The sequence below is a fragment of the Dipodomys ordii genome, unplaced genomic scaffold (assembly GCF_000151885.1).
Source record: "Dipodomys ordii isolate 6190 unplaced genomic scaffold, Dord_2.0 Scaffold52, whole genome shotgun sequence".
NCBI lineage: Eukaryota > Metazoa > Chordata > Mammalia > Rodentia > Heteromyidae > Dipodomys > Dipodomys ordii.
The window spans coordinates 9,665,240-9,683,215 of record NW_012267268.1 but is presented as its reverse complement, the minus strand read 5'-3'; the positions used below and the strand labels follow the sequence as shown (position 1 = coordinate 9,683,215).

Below are 17,976 nucleotides of genomic sequence, written 5' to 3'. Positions count from 1 at the left end.
ACATTGGAGATATTCTTCCCTCTACCATTGACCAAAATGGGCCCTACTCACTCCAGAATTCCGGGTATCTAAGTAGGTATTGGTCTTTAGTACAATGAAGTTTATAACCTGGTAGCTGTAATGGTAATACTATGTATGATACGTAGAAGGTGCATGATTGGTTCAAAAGTAGGCATGTGATAGGTAGGCAAATGTAGAAAGGTCATCTATGTGTATGTGGTGGTTAAGTCTGTGGAAACATGAATATGATTTCAAGGCAATTTATCTTATGTAAATTGGAAAGTGAATGACACCACTCTGAATAATTAACATGAAAGTCAAGGCAGATTAGGTATTGAGGCAAAATGCTGATCTGAGATCTGCTCTTGGTAAAATGAAGGGGATACTAAAATTAAACTAAAGCATAAAGAAATCATTGAGGGAGTAGCTCAAGTGTAGAAGACAGCCCAAGCAAGCACAAGGTCCTGAGTTCAAACTACAATACCCCACCCACCTAAGGAAAAACAATACAAAACTAATGAAGCCACAGGATGAAGGATCTATTTCTTGACTTATGGAGTTCTGTAAGAGGGCTTGAGAGGGAAGGAGCACTTTATGTGCTTGATCACACAGATGGCCAATGGGAACTAAGTATGGATAGATAGCATTGCTAAGGGTAAGGCAGTGAAATGGTCACCTAAGAGGGTCTATGTTGCATGCATAGGCTTTTGCAAAGTGTAGTCAAAATTATTGAAAGGTTTTCCATGGGCAAGAGCTCAACTCTGCATTTTATGATGATCTTGCTCACTACAGCAGTGACAATGGACTGAAAGAAGGGTTGAGGGAAAAGGGAATTGCAGAGTTTAAATCCACGTAGCAGGAGACTGGGAAGGTGGCTCAGTGGTAGAGTGCTTGCCTTGCATGCATGAGGCCCTGGGTTCTATTCCTCAGCACCACATAAGCAAAAAGAAAAAAGCCGGAAGTGATGCTGTGGCTCAAGTGGTAGAGTGCTTGAAGAGCTGAGGGATAGCGCCCAGGCCCAGAGTTCAGGCCCCACTACCGGACCCCCCCCAAAAAAAAATCCACATAGCAGAAGATGTAACCACTCTGGGCTGGGTTCTGAGAGATGAAAAGCCATGCATAAAGTTGCAATGATTTAAGGAATAATAGTGAGAGGACTTGCCGACAGATTTGCTATGGGAAGAAAGAAAGAAGGGTGATTGCAAGAATGAGTTTTACTTCAGTGTATGTATGTAGTGGTCTTCACTGAGATGTTGAATATGAAAGTCGATGAAAGATTTGTGAGGATATGTGATGAGCCCTGTGCCAAACTGAAGCTGTGAGTTCTAGAGGTGCTGAGAGATTGGCATTCCAATTTCTCAGTAAAGCTCCCAGAACGCTGAGAGCTGGGGCCCTGAAAAGGTAGAGAAGTCTAGGCAATACAGAGGCTTAAATGGCTGCCCCAAGTGTGTTTAAGAGGAAGAGTGTGTGTTAATGTTGCTTTCCCCAGTCTTCCTAAGAAAGTCAGTTATCCCTTGTATGCAAACTATGGCTAATGTTATAACCCTGGTTTGTCCATACCTTCAGTCTTCTCCCCCTGGAATAGCCTCAATAAAACCCATCATTAATGGGGTCCTCAGATCTGAGAGCAGGAATCAATTCAGGTCTCCTGATCCCTCAAAACCTAAATTCTCCTGATGGGCTCCTATTATTGTATTGCCCTTGATTGCAGGCAGATTTTGACAAGGATGTAATACATTGTAGTCATTTGGGACATAATCCTACTGAGATATCAACCAGACAAATAAGTATGCATTTTATGCACGTGTGTGTGTGTGTGTGTGTGTGTGTGTGTGTGTACATGCACCTATACTAGGGTTGAATTCAGGGCCTAGGCACTGTCTCTTAAGTTTTTGTTGTTGTTGTTTATTTTATTTTATTTTATTCTCATTCCTGACGCTTTAAATCGGGGCCCGGGCACTGTCCCTGAACTTTTGTGCTGAAGGCTAGTGCTCTACCAATTGAACCAGATCTACTTCCAGATTTTAGTGGTTAATTGGAGAAAAGATTCTTATCAACTTTCTCACCCAGACTACAAACAAACCACAATACTTAGATATCAAGTTTCCTGAGTAGCTAGGATGACTGAACAAGCCACTAGCACCAATTAAGTATAGACCTTTAGGACTCAGATAACTTATTTTGCCTAGTGTGCAAGTCACTTAACTTTACAGTCACTTTGTCTTTAGAAATTTTCTTTCTAAAGAAAATTTAGCATAAAGAGTTGAGAATTATTCCCTTATAATGTTCTGAATCTTGGTTGTTTCTGTGGTGATGTTTCCATTCTCATCTCTGAGTTTATTTATTTGGGTGTGCTCTCTTCTTTTTCTGGCAAGATTTGCTATGGGTCTGTCAATTTTGTTAATATTTTCAAAAAAACAACTCTTTATTTTGTTGATTCTTTCTATGGTTTTTCTTGGATTCTAACTCATTTAATTCTGATGAATGGATCAAGAAAATGTGGTATATATACACGATGGAATTCTATGCCTCCATCAGAAAGAATGGCATTGCCCCATTTGTTAGGGAATGGAAAGACTTGGAAAAAATTATATTAAGTGAAGTAATTCAGGCCCCAAGAAACATAGGTCCCATGGTTTCCCTTATTTGCAATTACTAGTATATGTCTGAGACAAGCAGAAATGGTCAGATAAGTTGATGTTAAGCGAAATGAACCCCAAGTTAGGGACTCAAATGATTTTTCTTTCTTGCTATTGTGTCTAACATATTTATAAGAAATTTCTTTGTTGCTTTGTATGTCCCTCCCCCACGGTATAACCCCTGTTTTCACTATATTTGATGTTGGTAATTTGTGGAGTGGAAGGGAAAAAACAAATTATTTAAATAGGGATACAGGTGGACCCATTGCAACAATGATATGTACAGGATGTTATGTCGAAAATGAACTTTTCAACTTTGGCGCAGGTTGGGGGCGGGGTGAGGGGAGGAAGATGGGAAAGGTTGTTAAAGGGAAACAAAGGAGGAAGCAAGAATGTTTGATAAGAAATGCACTCATTACCTTGCACATGTAATTATAACACCTCTGTATGATATTTTCACAATAAAAAAAAGAAAAAGGAAATTCAGAGAAATGGATGAAATGATTGAACATCCACCTTGAGCAAAAAAAGCCTCATGCAAGAGCTTGAGGTCCTGAGTTCAAGCCCCTGAACCAGCACATGCGTAATGACAGCAATAATAATATTCCTGCTTTGAACAGTTGCCATAAGGTGTAGGGTGTGGATAACAGCATATTATACCTATAAGTTGTGATAAGGCACCCTAGTTGCCAGTACCTGACAAATGTGACTCCATTTTGAAGATAGAACTGCACCTCTGCCCTAGGGGCCAGTTCCTTGAGACTTGGCACTTACAAGAAAAAATATGCTCACAGTACCCTAGAAATGGTTCATAGAAATGAATCATGCTTGCTAAAAGCATTGTTTAGCTTGCTTGGCTTGCACCTTCAGGAAAGAACTGTTAGGGATTTTCCATCTTTGAGCAAAAACGAATGTGAATTTTCTATATAAAAGGAGCCCTGAGAAATGGCTCAGCACTGCAATTTAGGACCTGTTGCCCCGAGTGTAGCCACAGATGTATTAATATAAACTTGCTAGTGGCTGTACTCTAGGTCCATGTGGTACTTTCTGGTGGCATACCTCATAACAAAATGATGAGCTGCTTCAGAAATGTTGGTAATGATGACGATGACAGCTTTTCTGCTGACTGGCTAATTCAATGGAGGAAAAACTGTCCGTAAAGAACTACTAGTTTTCTTCTTCAGCAAGTGTCTAAGACGCAATAGGCGAAGGGGAGGGATCTCATTTCTGGTGCCTGACAGGGGCGGGGGGGGGGGGAATTGGAGAGGAGAGGAGAGAAGAGGGGGCAGAGGGCATCTCCATGTTTCTGTGTGTGTGTGTGTGTGTGTGTGTGTGTGTGTCTCCATTAATGACAGCTCTAGCTGGTTCCCCTCTTTAATTCTCTTGTACATATACATTGGTTTCTTCAGTTCTACATTAATACCTGTACTTCCTCATTTTGATTCAACATTTAGAAGGAAGCATGTCCTTTATTTACATGAACATGTTTGACTAAAGATAAATAAGTTTAACAAGGGGAAAACCATAATGAAGGAAGTTTTTCATGTTTCATTTGAAAAAGAAAATCATGTTTTAAGCTTGGCTAGCAGATATCCACACATGGATGATGTCTGATAGCCAATATGAATTAGGAAAAGAAAGAGTCATAATTCATTCAGAGGAAGTTATTTATAATGATGCTAAGTTTTTTGTTGTTGGTTTTTGTACAATTGTTTAACTTTGTTATGAGAATTTTTAAAAATTATCTTTAAGTAGTTGAGCAAAGAACTTTGGTTTTAATCATTCATTGTGCCAGTCCTGGGGCTTGAACTCACAGCCATATGCTTTGGCTTGGCTTTTTTCACTCAAGACTGGCACTCTACCACATGATATACATGTCTATTTTAAAATTATTTTTGACACAAAAATTTCATGTTTTATTTTTTTTGTGCCAGTAATGGGATTTGAACTCAAATCTCCATTTCTTTAATCATCACTGAATGCCGTGAAAGATGCTTTACTATTCCACTGTTGGATTTAGGACGAGGACTTGGAAGTGGCAGGAAGCTGAGATCCCCTTGTCAACGGAAATAGTAGATACAGGTGTCAGTCTAAGAGAGAATCAGGCAGGTGCAGAGGGTGAGAAGTACCAGGTATTGCTTATATCCTACGATAAGACCTATGATTGAAGCCTAACCTATGGATGGTGGTCTCTAAAAAGACCCAGGAGTCAGACACTTTTTTTTTTTTGTCGGTTGTGGGGCTTGAATTCTGGGCCTGGGCGCTGTCCCTCAGCTCTTCAGCTCAAGGCGAGCGCTCTACCACTTGAGCTACAGCGCCACTTCCATTTTCTGGTGGTTTATTGGAGATAGGAGTCTCATGGTCTTTCCTGCCCGGGCTGGCTTTGAACCGTGATCCTCAGATCTCAGCCTCCTGAGTAGCTAGGATTACAGGTGTGAGCCACCAGTGTCCGACAGACACTTATTTTAAATGTAGGTGATTTTGAGCTGGGTGGTAAGTGGCAATGGGGAATCCTCCTGATAAAGAAGTGGAACAATATTTCTGGAAAATGCAATAGCATATATGATAATGTGGAATCAGAGATAACTTGCACTTGGAAGGCACTGATCTTCATGAGCACAGTGTGGAAGGTAAAGTTGGAAGACTTAGGGGTGGTAATACAAACATGATTGAGAAGCACAGTCTTTTCTAAAAGCTTTCCAGGGTTCTTGAATGGATAAGACATGTGTGCTCTTTTCAGAAAGGTCTAAAAGCAGAGACACTATCAGAGCATGTTACTGAGGTCAAGGTGAGGAAAAAAAAAGACAAACATAGCTGGAGGACAGAGACATGAAGGCTATGGTCCAGTGACTGAGGCTTGCAAAAGAAATCAAAAGAAAAGGGATTTTAAAGCCAGGTTTGGGGAATGAAAAGGAAAGACCATGAAACAAAATAAACTACAACAATATATATTGCAAGGCTCCATCTAGATTTTACTGTGGCCAATAACTAAAAGACCGTAAAACTCATAAATTTTCAGTCAACTTGGTCTTCTTCCACAAGGAAATGCTTTCCAAACTCAGATAGAAGATTTATTAAGAGAGAACTGAAGTCCAAGACTGACTAGATTTGAGTGAGAGCTTCCTCCTGCTGTCAGTCACTTTCCTCTCTCAGGCTAGGCAATGCTGTTATAAGCTGCTGAATGCAGACGCAGACACAAGAGCAAGGCAAGTATCTCCATCTGATGCTTTCTTCTTGTCATTTCTTGTGGATGTACATAATGCAATCATGCATTTGTCCTCCTGTTTCCCTATGTGCTAGCTCACCTGCTTCATGGCTTCCTTCATGCAAGAAAGTGACTTCAAATTATGAGGGTTGGCTAGTGGGAATAATGTCATCTGATTTGTTCTAGTATCAGGACAATAGCTTTCTCCCTTTGCCTCTTTCCCCTGTATTACACATTCTATCACGTACCTACCATCCCTTATTGCATGGATTTATTAAATTTTTGCTACCCCATTATTGACTCAGCAGTTTCAACTGTTTAACAAGTACATATTACATATATATTGTCTTCTCACCATGCTCAGCTAGGGATACCTGGCAGACACAGTTATGGCCCCTGTGAAGCTAAGAGACAAGGCAGGGGAGGCAAACATCAGAAGGGCAGTCACACAACACACAATTAACAGATGACATTCAACCATGAAAAATGCTTTGAAGTACAAATGCAGGATTGTAGAAGTCCAGCAAAAGGTCTTGCTTTTGTTTAAATCCCCAGTGCCTTACAAGAGGCTTGATATATTAAGTGCCAAATAAATGTCTCTACCTGAGTGAATAAATGAGTGAATGAATGCACATGATGATTTTTCCAAATTGATGAAGACTTGTACCTTAAGAAATTATAAAGCTCTGATCTTACTGAATTTTAACCATCCACAGAAAAGATCTAAAGCTATGTACATAGGATCATATAAGATGATGCTAAGCCAAATGAACCCCAAGATAGGGACACAAGAGGTTTTATCTTTCTTGCTGTTGTTTATAATGTACTTATAATGTACTATGTGATTTTTTTGTTTCTTTTGTATTTTCTTCCCCCACGATATAATCCCTGTTTTCACTGTATTTGATTCCAGTGCCCTGCATCTTGTATATACATTTTTCTAATTTGCGGATGGAAGGAAAATATCAAAATCCTGAAATAAGGATACAGGTTGACCTATTGTAACAATGAAATGTACAAGACAGTATGTTGAAAATGAACTTTACAACTTCAGGGGGGAGGGAGGAGTTGAGGAAGTGGGGAGGGAAGGGATGTTAGGGGAAAACAAAGAAGAGGGTAACAATGCTCTATAGGAAATGTACCCATTACCTTCCTCATGTAACTGTACCTCCTCTGTACAGTGTCTTTACAATAAAAATATTTTAAAAAACAAAGAGAAGTTTGTAGAAAAGATTTATGAAATGGAAGTAACTATATAAAAGGAAATATTAACAGCCAGGTGTCAGCAGCTCATGCCTATAATTCTAGCTATCCAGAGGCTGAGATATCTGAGGATCATGTTTGAAACCAGCCTGGACAGGAATGTCTGAGAGACTCTTATCTCCAATTAACTACCAAAAAAGTCAGAAGTAGAGTTGTGGCTCAAGTGTTAGAGCACTGGCCTTAAACACAAAAAGTGAGGGACAGCACTCGAGCCCTGAGTTCAAGTCTCAGGAAATGAACCACAACAACCCCCCCCCAAATCCCCACAATTTAACAACAGATAATTGCACAAGAACCTGGCTGTCTAGGCTGAGACTAGGAGGCTGGGATAAAATATCCATTCAGCATTTAAAAATCTATATTGAGGAGCTGCACTTAAGAGATAAGGTGCTTTATCTCATATTGCTTGGCTTACATTACTTGGGAATCCATGGAACAAATGATTAAATAAAAACAAACAATTCAGATTGTGATTTGTGGTAGGTACTATTAAATAAATAAACCCATACCATATGACTATAGGGTGATAATAGTTGTATAGGACCTAGGGCTATTGACATTAGAGGGTAAGTCAGGACTACTTTGAAAAGGTGACATTATAATTGACAATCATCTCTTTTTTGGGGCGGGGGAGTCTGGTTGTGGGGCCTGAACTCTGGACCTGGGCACTGTCCCTCAGCTCTTCAACTGAAGGCTAGCGATCTACCACTTGAGCCACAGTACCACTTCTGGCTTTTTTTTCTTTCTGCTTATGTGGTGCTGAGGAATCGAACCCAGGGCCTCATGCATGCAAGGCAAGCGCTCTACCACTGAGCCACCTTCCCAGCTCCTGGACAATCATCTTGACAGAAGGAGTTGACAATATTAGTCTAAGAAAGACTCTTCAGTGCCTTGGGAACAATGCCAAGATCCTGAGGTAGTAAAGTTGTGGCATGTTTTAAAGACAAGAAAATGGCCAAAACAGCTAGCAAGGAGCAAAAAGAAGTTGAATAAATAGGCAAGGAAACTTCCATGGGAATATTTCCTTGAGAAGTTTGAGTTTTGAATGAATCAAGCAGGTGATGGTGTGATGTGTCTTTGTAGAGGTCACTTTGTTGGATGAGTGCAGCATGAACTTGAGACACTGAGTAATAAGAGAAGAAACTCCAAGTAGGAGCTACTGGGGTATTATAGTTGAGCATGGACAGAGGCTTTCCTTACAAAGTGAAAGAAGTGCTTGGACTCAGAATATACTCTGGAGAAATGAAGAGGAAGATATACTGTAAATATGTGCTGTGGCTAAAGCTGGGCAGTAAATGGCTCTATTAGGACTACGCTCACACAGTCAGGGGATAAGTGACTTTGAGACAGATCTTAGGCTATAATTAATTGATAAATCTAATTTTTCTATATTAAATTTGAGATATTATATTTTTGAGTGAAGATATTAAGTAGATAATTTTTCTAGAGGTCAGGCTGGGAGATATAGAGGTAGAGGTTGATACGCCAGTACGTGATATGTAAATTTAAGGAATATTGCCAATTCAGGAAGCCAGAAAATACCAGAGGCCCTGTAACTAAGGTCTGAGAAAGGACAGAGTTAGTAAATAACATATGTGAGAAAGATGGACTGTTTTGGCAAAGATAAAGCAAAATAGTTATGTGAACCAATTACCATGACAGGTATTTGGCTATGTGAAGGCCCCTGGTACATATTGACTGAAATAATTTGTGCACAGCATTCTGCATTTACATAATGAAACAGTGTTTTGTGCATATATGAGCTAGAACATTCATTGCAAGGAAATGGCTATGCAATTCTGGGGCTGTTAAAACAAGTGTGAACTGCACAGGTGGACTACTAGGAAGAACAGATTAGAATCTGTGATGGAAGCTAAAGCTGCTATCCAGGGTGGAGTTGCTTCTTCCTCAGGGAAATCTCCATTCTGTGGGAAAAAATTGAGCTTGCCTATTTCTTTGATTGAAAATGACAAATGGTGGCTGAAACTCAAAGAGCTCTCTTCTTTGAACCTTCATAAGATTATAGCTTCTAAGTTCATTCAGCTCAAATAGAAAGCTTGCCTTTTCTATTTCTTGGTAGAAAGTGGTCATTTTTGAATAGGTATCTATAAGTTCTGTCAAGCCTGGAAAGAGCTCTGTAATGTCATCATTGTTATTCTCAATATAAAAGAAGAAAATCTGGTGATGTGTGGGGAGTATTACACATGGTGGTGTTGCACCTGAGTACAAGTAGGTACTTACTGTAGGAGCATCCATAGACCTCCACCCTCATGCCAATCTTCCCACTGGGATTCCACTCCAAGGGCACAAAGCGGATAAATCGGGCTCTCACAGAATGAAGTAGCTTATGGTGCACCACACTGTCAGCATTCATGTTTCCAGCAAAGGTCTAGAAGAGAAAGAACGACCCAGTGAGTTCTGAGATAACAGAGGACATCAACTATATTTTCCTCTGCCAAGTTCCTCTGTCAAGCCTCTTGGAAAAACACCTTCAATTTCTCTGACACTGATGAGCTATCAGTGAACAATCCTCTATCATGGGACATGCTTATGTGTAAATATCGTGTTTTTTTAAAATTATCTTTAAGTGCTTATAGAAAGACGTTTAAATTCAGCATGTCAATTTGTAAGTCTAATGCATCTTGATCAATATTACCTCTTTTATCATTCTCTCCTATGTCTCTCAGTCCCAACCATTTCCTCAAGTTGCTTAGTTCCATTTCCATTATGATTATATTCACTTACCTTTCCTCTCTCCATTTGTCTACTTCCCTCTTCTTAACTTCATTCCACTTCATTCATGGTATTTATTTTGTTAAACTGTACATTAGTTCTTCAGAGGAGTTACACCACTGGAATTCTCCTCTGCTGAAACATTTATTCTTTAAAAAGCTCCTCTCCTCATCTCTTACATGCAACTAAGTCTTATGAATAAAGCAATTCTAGGAAGAAGTAAGATGGGCCATATAAAAGCTTTACAAAGTTAATAACGCAAATGCAGTTCAAACATGCCTAATGTTCATAATCACCGTGACCTGCAAGATAACTGACAACCTCCTCTCAGAAGGAAAGGCTTTACTGAAGTAATTGTTATCATTATTTGAAGCTTAGTCACTCTGCTAAGCACTTTCCATTACCATTATCACCATTTACAGATAAAACAAAAATTGAAATCTAGAGATAGAAAAGAAGAAGGAGCAAATATCCGTACCTAGTTGGTAAATGGTCTAAATTTCAATGTCAAGTTATTCTATTCCTAATCTCTTCTTCTTGCTACAGTCCTACTCACCTGTCCTATTGCTATGCTTACTGGAAGAAGATATCACATTTGAGATTTATGGGTAGTTCATTTCCCATTTGTTTTGATCTTTAAATGGTAGGAAAAAAAACAGCACAGGAACTACTTATTCCCTATGTGTCCTCACTTGTAAAATCAAAGAATATAAAATTATTTTTCTGCAACTAGAATATGAAGCTATTTCACCTTGTCTTTTGTTTTAAATATTTTATTAAGTCATCATCCTTTCTTTTTTTTTTCTTTTTCTTTTTTTTTTTGGGTCCGGTCATGGGGCCTGAACTCCAGGCCTGGGCACTGTCCTTCACCTCTTCAGCTCAAGGCTAGTGCTCTACCACTTGAGCCACAGCACCACTTCCGGCTTTTCTCTTTTTGCTTATGTGGTGCTGAGGAATCGAACCCAGGGCCTCATGCATGCAAGGCAAGCGCTCTACCACTGAGCCACCTTCCCAGCCCCGAGTCATCTTTTCTTTAAAGGGGATAAAATGTAAATTTACGAAATTTACCATTTTGACCATGTTGTTTGTTGGTTTGATTTTATGCGTGTACCAGGCTTCAAACTGTTAGCCTTTTAACGTGTTCTTTTTTTTTTTTCCTCACAGCTAACACTCTACTTATGAGCTAAGCTCCATTTCTAGCTTTTTGCTGGTAAATTGAAGATGATATTCTTTTAGATTTGTCTGTCTACAAACCTCAATTTCAGCTCTCAGCCTCCTGAATATCTAGGGCTATCAGTGTGAGCTACCAGTGCTCAGCCCCATTTTGACAGTTTTAAAGTATAAAACTCCTGTTACTAAGCACAGTCACAATATTGTTAATCCATCACCATTGACCATCCTTATAACTTTTCAAAGCATCCTGATCTTATCTTACAGTTTGATAGATAGACAAATAGACAAAGTTTGATAGAAGATAGATTGAAGATAGAGGATAGATAGATAAATAGATAGATAGATAGATATGTAGATAGATAGATAGATAGATAGATAGATAGATAGACAGGCAGGCAGTACTTTGGGTAGAACTCCAGGCCTCACTCTCAAGAAGGAGGCGCTCTACAACTTAAACAATGCCCTCAAGTCTTTCCATTTTCAAGTGTTAACATTTCCTAACAATGGAGCAATAATCATTCTTTCTGATGGAGGCATAGAATTCCATTGTGTATATATACCACATTTTCTTGATCCATTCATCTACTGAGGGGCATCTGGGTTGGTTCCATATCTTAGCTATGGTAAACAATGCTGCAATAAACACAGTTGTGCTGGTAGCTTTAGTGTGGTCTTGTTTGTGATCATTTGGGTAAATGCCCAAAAGTGGGATTGCTGGGTCACAGGCGAGCTCTATGTGGAGTCTTTTGAGGAACCTCCATATTACTTTCCAAAGTGATTGAACAAGTTTACACTCACACCAACAATGCAGTAAGGTTCCCTTCTGGAAGACTTGGAAAAAATTATATTAAGTGAAGTAAGCCAGGCCCAAAGAAACATAAATCCCATGGTTTCCCTTATTTGTAATAATTAGTATTTGTCTGAGAGAAGCAGAAAAGGTCAAATAAGTTGATGTTAGGTGAAATGAACCCCAAGATAAGTATTCAAATGTTTTTTGTTTTCAAGCAATTGTTCCTAACATATTTATAAAATGACTTCTTTGTTGCTTTGTATGTCCCTCCCCCACGGTATAACCCCTGCTTTCACTGTATTTGATGTTGGTATAACTTGTGGAGGGGAAGGGAAAAAACAAATAGTTTAAATAGGGATACAGGTGGACCCATTGCAACAATGAGATGCACAAGACATTATGTCGAAAAACGAACTTTATAACTGTCGGGCCGGGGTGCGGGGGGAGGGGGGGTGATGGGAAGGGATGGAAAAGGGAAACAAAGGAGAAGGCAACAATGCTTGATAAGAAATGTACTCATTATCTTGCCCATGTAATTGTATGGTATTTTCACAATAAAAATAAATAAATTAAATTAAAAAACAATGCCCCCAGCCTTTTCTTTAGTGTTATTTTTTTTTTCAAGAAGTCTCATGATTATTTTTCCCTCTGGCTGTCCTAGATCCTCATCCTTCTACTCTGCTCCTATAAGGCTGGAATCACAGTAATGAGACTCTGTTCAAGCTCTTATATCCCAACTTCCATATAGAATATCAGCTACCTTACAAAAGTGCTTGCTTCATTATGCATCATAATATATCTTTCTTTTAGAATATGTAAAGAAGTCCCACCTGGCATGTACAGTTAACACTGATGAATGAAAGAAGTATCCTGAATTTGCTACTGATGATATTTGTACGCCCTATCTCCTCAGACATCTAGAGGCCATCTAGAGGCCAGGAATGACTGGGGCTCTGCCTGAGTTCTGTATCCTATGTAGACAGACAATACTTAGCATCTGACTGTATAACTATTTAACTGTAAATACTTTGCCAGACTTTATTGCTTAACTCATGTGTGATATGCTCTGGATGTCAATCAAGGAGTCCATCTTCTGGCCCGACATGGCCATCGGGCCAGCAAATTACTCAGCAGTTGATTGCAGGCTCATAGTCATAAAGCCTCTGGTCCCAGAGCTATGTCATGGCCAACTTCACAGTTTCAAGGGCTCAGGTCTAAGAAGATTCATATTATACAGTTTTGAAAGTCAAAGTTTACAATGCATGGCCCCAAGGCCTTCCTGGAGCTAGTAAAGTCACTAAACACTAAACAAAGCAAAACTAGTCCTTTACCAACTCTATCACACTGAGACTAGATTATAGAGATTCTGATGAAAGTCTGGGGAAGCCTTTTACTTCACTCCCAATACATATCCCACCTGTAAATACAATCAGTTTTCTGCAATTGAACGATTGTCATAGCTACCATTGTAGCTGTGGAAAAGATATTTTCCACAGTGGCCACTTGCTACTTTCCACTTATATTAGGATAAAATGCTTTTATATTAGGTGATTAGTACCCTTGGTCATGAAGGATTTAAAACCTTGCTTACTGAAGAACTGATATGGTAATCTCTTTCTTTCCTTCCCTCCCTCTCTGTGTCTCTCTCATACTCTCTCTTTCTCTCTCACTTTCTCTTTCCTCTCTCCCCTCATTACACACACACACACACACACACACACCTTCACCTCTCCGAATAGCCATGCATCTTACAAATGCATAGTCAGATAATAAGGTATACCCTGTCCACATTGGAGATCTGTGACTCAGAGCCCAAGCAATGAACACATTAGCAACCCAGTGGAAACTCAGGGTAGATCTTTTCAAATTCTAGTTCTGAACAATATTATATCTGTTGTTTCTCAGAAGGCTTTTTGTTTGTTCCACATTCCATAAAACCATTTCAGAATCAATTCATGAAAAAAGTCTTATGCAGTTTATTTTTATCTGTATATTATTTGATTTTTATTTACATTATTTTCATTGTAAAGGTGATTTACAGAGGGGTTACATTACATAAGTATTGAGTACAATTCTTATAGAACATTTTTACTCCCTCCCTCATTTACTCCCACTATCTCTCCCCCCACTCCCCTCCACCCCAAGTTGTAGAGTTCATTTCCAACATAGTGTCTTGTGAGTATCACTGTTGAATTGGTTCACCCTTTGTCCTTTGCCTTGCTATTTCTGTGATTCTCCCTGCCATCCCTAAATCATAGAAACTTATATGCCATACGAAGGGTACAGAAATTAAAAAAAAATTGACAACACAGAGTAAACCAAAGGAAAAAGAAAAAAAAGAAAAAAGAAATAACTGCACCAAGTTATTTCTTGTTTCTAAATCTTGTAATTTTTGATTAGCATCAGTTTATAAGGTTATATATACATAGCTATTGAGCTATTGTGATCCTCTGCTAGTAATATCCTAGACATACACTAATTATTACAAATGAGGGAAAACAGGCAGTCTATGTTTCTTTGGGTTTGGCTTATTTCATTTAATATGACTTTTTCCAAGTCTTTCCATTTCCTTATGTAGCCAAGACATGGAATTAACCCAGATGATTCTCAGTGGATGAATGGATCAAGAAAATGTGGTATATAAATACAATGGAATTCTATGCTTCCATCAGAAAGAATGGCATCGCTCCATTTTTATACTTGTTCAATGAGATAAATATCATTACTTAACAAGGCAGCTCATCACTTTTCCTCTTTTCTTTGTTCTCTTTCCTCCCTCCCTCCCTATCTCCCTCCCTCCTTCCCTCCCTCCCTCCCTCCCTCCCTTCCTTCCTTCCTTCCTTCTTTCCTTCTTTTCTTCCTCTCCCCCTTCTCTCATTTTCATTCTCTTGTGCTAAAGATGGAATCTAGAGCCTTATGCATACTAACCAAACTTTCTATTACCAAATATACCCTCAGCCAGTGATCCATTGTTTTTTCAAGTCTATGCAGGATTGCAGCGCAATTTAGCTTTCTTTTCAGAAAGTTAAAGAATTTAAAAATGGGAGAAGCTACATTCTTTGTAATTGTCACAGACATATGGGAATCTTGCTTTTTGAGAGAGAGCCTCATTCTTTCATATGCCCCACAGAGGATGTTCTATCATATGACACGATATTAAAGCAGAGAAGAAACACATGGAAGGGGTACCACAGGAACAGTTTATACGTAACTGAGCAGGTGGAATGATGCACAAGAAGTAAACAAACATCTGCATCAGAAGAAACACATGGAAGGGGTACCACAGGAACAGTTTATACGTAACTGAACAGGTGGAATGATGCACAAGAAGTAAACAAACATCTGCATCAGAGTCCGGTCCTATGCTCCTTTCCTGGCAATACTATGCCCTGGACATTAAATACCATGCTGGTTCATGAATGGAAGAGTTGTGGTGGTAATAAAGGCACTGATGATCTTCCCCATTATTAGGCAGGCGATGGACTGAACATGAACATGAGGCTGAAATTGGGACCAGCAATGAAATGGGGGTTAGCAATATAGAGTTGGTAGTGTTTGTTAGTGTTAGCCATCCCAGAGTGACTTGTTTGGATTCAATGACTAGGATGATTATTATAAGCATCCATGCACCAACAGGAAGATGCTGACTTGACTAATTGAAACCCGAAATAACAAGTACAATAATCAAGTTTTCTTTCAATGACCTTAACAGAAAGTACCGAGAATCCTTAGTCTATTTCAAATCTGTGGATCTGCTGAACACATTACAATGCCTGAGGGTCTGTTTTAAGAGAAGCAGGAGAGTGAAAGTAAAGAGAATAAATTTTGGCCCAATCTTGGTGGACCTAGTGGATTTTTGTACTTTATTTTCAGTGCACTGGGACTCTAATCCCTCAGCAGTAGTGAGGTGTCTGTGTGTGTGTGTGTGTGTGTGTGTGTGCTGGTTCTGTGGTAAATTCAGGACCTAGGTGTTGTCCCTGAGGTTTGTTGTTGTTGTTGTTTTTCTCAAGGCTAGCACTCTACCACTTAAGCCAAACACTAATTCTTGCTTTTTTGGGAGGTAAATTGGAGCTAAAAATATCCAGGATTGTTCTGCCCAGCTAACTTCCAAATGAGATCCTCAGTTCATTTGACACACATATTAAAACAGAGAAGAAACCTATGGAAGAGTTTATACATAACTGAGCAGGTGGAATGACACACAAGAATTAAACAAACATGTGCATCAGAGTTGGTCCTATATTTCTTGCCTGGAAACACTAATCCTTGGACATTAAATGCAGGAGTATAGTTTTTAAAACCACAATGACTAGAACATGAAGACCCCAGAATCTCTTAAAGGAATATCGACAAATATTTTGTTTGCCTAAACCAAATCTGTAGTCATTTCAAAATCAGGCTGTGTATGACAAACCTACAGCCAACATTATACTTAATGGCAAAAAGCTAAAGTCATTTCTTCTAAATTCAGAAATGAGGATGTCCTCCCTCTCCACTTCTCTTCAATTTAGTATGAGAATGCCTAGCTAAAGCAATAAGACAAGATGTAAACATAAAGGGAATCCAAGTAGGGAAAGAAGAAGTAAAACTCTCCCTTTGTACAGATGACATGATCTTGTATTTAAAGAATCCCACGGGCACTACTCCCAAGTTACTCGAGCTGATTCAAATCTTTGGCAAAGTAGCAGGGTATAAAATTAACCCTCACAAATCAATGGCTTTTCTGTATGCCAACAACGAGAAGAGTACAGCTGAAATCAGGAAAGCAACTCCTTTTGTAATTGTCCCACAAAAAATAAATTACCTAGGAGTTAACAAAAGAAGTGAAGGACCACTGTGATGAAAAGCTTAAAAACCTGACAAAGGAAGAGCTAGGGAAGTGGAAAAACTTTGCATGCTCCTGGATTGGGAGGATTAACATTGTGGAAATGGCAATACTGTCAAATGCTATCTACAAATTCAATGCAATACCTATTAATGTCCCAACCTCACTCTTCAATGAAATAAAAAAAGCAATCCAAAAATTCATATGGAACAATAAAAGACCCCAAACAGCAAAAACAATCCTTAGCATAAAGAACAGTGCTGAGGGAATATCAATACCAAATTACAAACTCTTCTTCAAAGCCATAGTAATCAAAACACCTTGGTACTGGCACAAGAACAGACCTGAGGACCAATGGAATAGAATTGATGACCCAGAAATGAACCCACAGACCTGTAGCCACCTAATCTTCAATAAGGGAGATAAAAAAAATAGAATGGAACAAAGACAGCTTCTTCAATAAATGGTGCTGGAAAAACTAAGATAGTGCTAAGTGAAATGAACCCCAAGGATAGGGACACAAGAGATTTTTGCTTTGTTGTTTTTAAAGTACTTATAATGTACTATGTGCTTTCTTTTGTTTCTTTCGTATGTTCTTCCCCCATGGTATAACCCCTGTTTTCACTGTATTTGATTCCAGTACCTGAGTCTTGTATACACATTTTTCTAATTTGGGGAGGGGAAGGCAAATAAGGCTGAAATAAGGATACAGGTTGACCCACTGTAACAGTGAGATGTACAAGACAGTGCGTTGAAAGCTAACTTTACAACTTCAGGGGGAGGAATTGGGGAGGTTGGGAGGGAAGGTATGGTAGGAGAAAAACAAAGAATGGTGTGATGATGCTCAAGAGAAAATGTATACATTACTCATGTAACTGTAATTCCTCTTCACAATGTCTTTTATAAAAATATATATTAAAAAGAGCATCGTAATATTAATTTTAATGTTATTAGAGGCTTGCCAATGAATGAACAAAAGTACATTAGTAAGGTCTCTGAATCACTTGGTAGGGTTTACAAATGCAATTAGGAGATAGAGGGTGAAAGAGAATGTGAGAGAGCAAGAGAAAGACAGAGAGAAAGACAGACAGAGAGAGGGAGACCTAAAGGACGTTTTGTTCTTGTGAAAATACCTTTGTGCAAGAGTGTATTCTGAAACAGTGACCTATTAATACCTCAAGTCCCAGGCAAAGCATTTGCCAATTATACTTAACTTTTTAAAATGACATTCAAAAGGTTGTCCCTCCCCTCCCCAGAAAAAAAGAGTACCAACTGAAGCTAAGGGACTAGAAGCCCAGAGCTGATTAAAAATGCATTTTCTTTTATTTGATAAGATACATTAAATAAG

At 39.0% G+C, this 17,976-nt stretch overlaps 1 protein-coding gene across 2 annotated transcripts in view; it reads right to left on the bottom strand.

Moving 5' to 3' along the window:
- Positions 1–17,976, bottom strand: part of Cntnap5 (contactin associated protein-like 5) — a 921,488-nt gene that overhangs the window by 481,720 nt on the left and 421,792 nt on the right. For both annotated transcript variants that reach the window (XM_013020681.1, XM_013020682.1), the window contains exon 4: positions 9,349–9,496. In XM_013020681.1, the coding sequence (XP_012876135.1) occupies positions 9,349–9,496 (148 nt within the window). The remainder of the gene's footprint in view (positions 1–9,348; positions 9,497–17,976) is intronic.